Genomic DNA, 1,344 nt, shown 5'->3' on the forward strand with positions numbered 1-1,344 from the left:
TACACAGAAGCTATATTTCTCACAAGAAATTTTTCCTACTCCAAAAGAAAGGAAGGAAGGGAGGGAGGAAAAGGAAAGAAAAAAAGAGAGGGAGGGAGGGAGCTTATCAGAAAGGTTCTTCTTATAAGGGGGGGTCAAGCTTATCAGAAAGGTTCTTCTTATGAGGGGGGGCTCAGCCTTTGACCCCAGCATGTGACCTCACTTCCTTGGCGATGGGTCCAAACAGAACTTGAGACAACTGCCTCCCCGGTCACTTGGCTGGAGACAGTTAGCAGCGAACATGCTGTGCTGCTTTCCCAGACCTCAAGGCCGCAGGCCCAGGACCCCACGAAAGGAAAGCACTTGGCAACGAGTGAGAAGATGGTTCACTTGCCCCAGATGCTTCAGAACATTCACCAGGAGCTGCCCAACAGTCACGGACTGCACAGGGCAGGTCTCCCCAGACCCATTCACCAGGTGCCCAGAGATGAGAGGGAGCCCAGGGAAGGTGTCCCTAGGCCAGAACTTCATCTGCTCTGAGACACCGAGTCCAGTACAGATCTATATAGACCTGGCCACCTCCGTAAGTCCCCTGTACAACTCCAACACTTCATCCTCAGTGTGTTTGTGTGGGAGATGGGAGCGGGATAGAGTACCAAGTGAAGTCCCAGATAGGCGCAGGTGTTAGGAGGCTGTGAGCCTCCTGTCACTTTCACATCCTGAACTGGGCTGGCAGGAGAAGAAAGGCAGTGCCCAAGTGGTTGTCCCCAGCCTGTCATCTCCTGTCCTCCTGAAGAGGTCAGCCTGTGCCAGTGCTACTTGTCTGGGACAAAACCAGCACAAACTGTGGTCTAAAACAGCCTCATGTTTCCCTGCCAACTGCTGGGCTCTATCCCAACACAGCTGTATACAGGATGCCTCCTGGAGCTCATTGCTGGGGGCTGTGTGCCATGGCCTGTGCCAGACACTGGGGCTCCACAACAACAGATGCCAGCTTGGGTGTAGCTTGTGTGGGAGCAGAAGAGAAATGAGAGGGCCTTTGGGGCTAAGTAACAACTACAAGATCTCCTCCAAAGCTTGGTAACCAGTGGGCCCATGGTCCTGCTCCCAAAGGAACCTGGGGTCCATGTTCCCATCTACAACATCCTCTCTGCTCAGCCACTACCTTGGCCAGGGTCAATGGGGAGACACTAATTCCATGATTCTCTACTGTCTCATCACAAATGGGAACCCAGTCCGCAGACAGCCTGGCAGACCTCGGCACAGTGAGCACGGTGCAGGCAGGGCCATCCCACACCGTGATGGAGTCCGTGGAGCAGGACTTTCCGGAGAGGAAGAGCAGGTGGGTATCAGCAGTCCAAGAAT

General features: G+C 54.0%; 1 protein-coding gene across 1 annotated transcript in view; it reads left to right on the plus strand.

Moving 5' to 3' along the window:
• Positions 1 to 217: 217 nt before the first annotated feature.
• LOC104869818 overlaps positions 218 to 1,344 on the plus strand; it is a 3,566-nt gene continuing 2,439 nt past the window's right edge. Inside the window, exons 1-2 of the mRNA XM_033762724.1 lie at positions 218 to 562; positions 1,215 to 1,321. Of these exons, the coding sequence (XP_033618615.1) occupies positions 281 to 562; positions 1,215 to 1,321 (389 nt within the window). The 5' untranslated portion in view covers positions 218 to 280. The remainder of the gene's footprint in view (positions 563 to 1,214; positions 1,322 to 1,344) is intronic.

The sequence above is a fragment of the Fukomys damarensis genome, unplaced genomic scaffold (assembly GCF_012274545.1).
Source record: "Fukomys damarensis isolate Sample0158 unplaced genomic scaffold, DMR_v1.0_HiC HiC_scaffold_13, whole genome shotgun sequence".
NCBI classification, from domain to species: domain Eukaryota; kingdom Metazoa; phylum Chordata; class Mammalia; order Rodentia; family Bathyergidae; genus Fukomys; species Fukomys damarensis.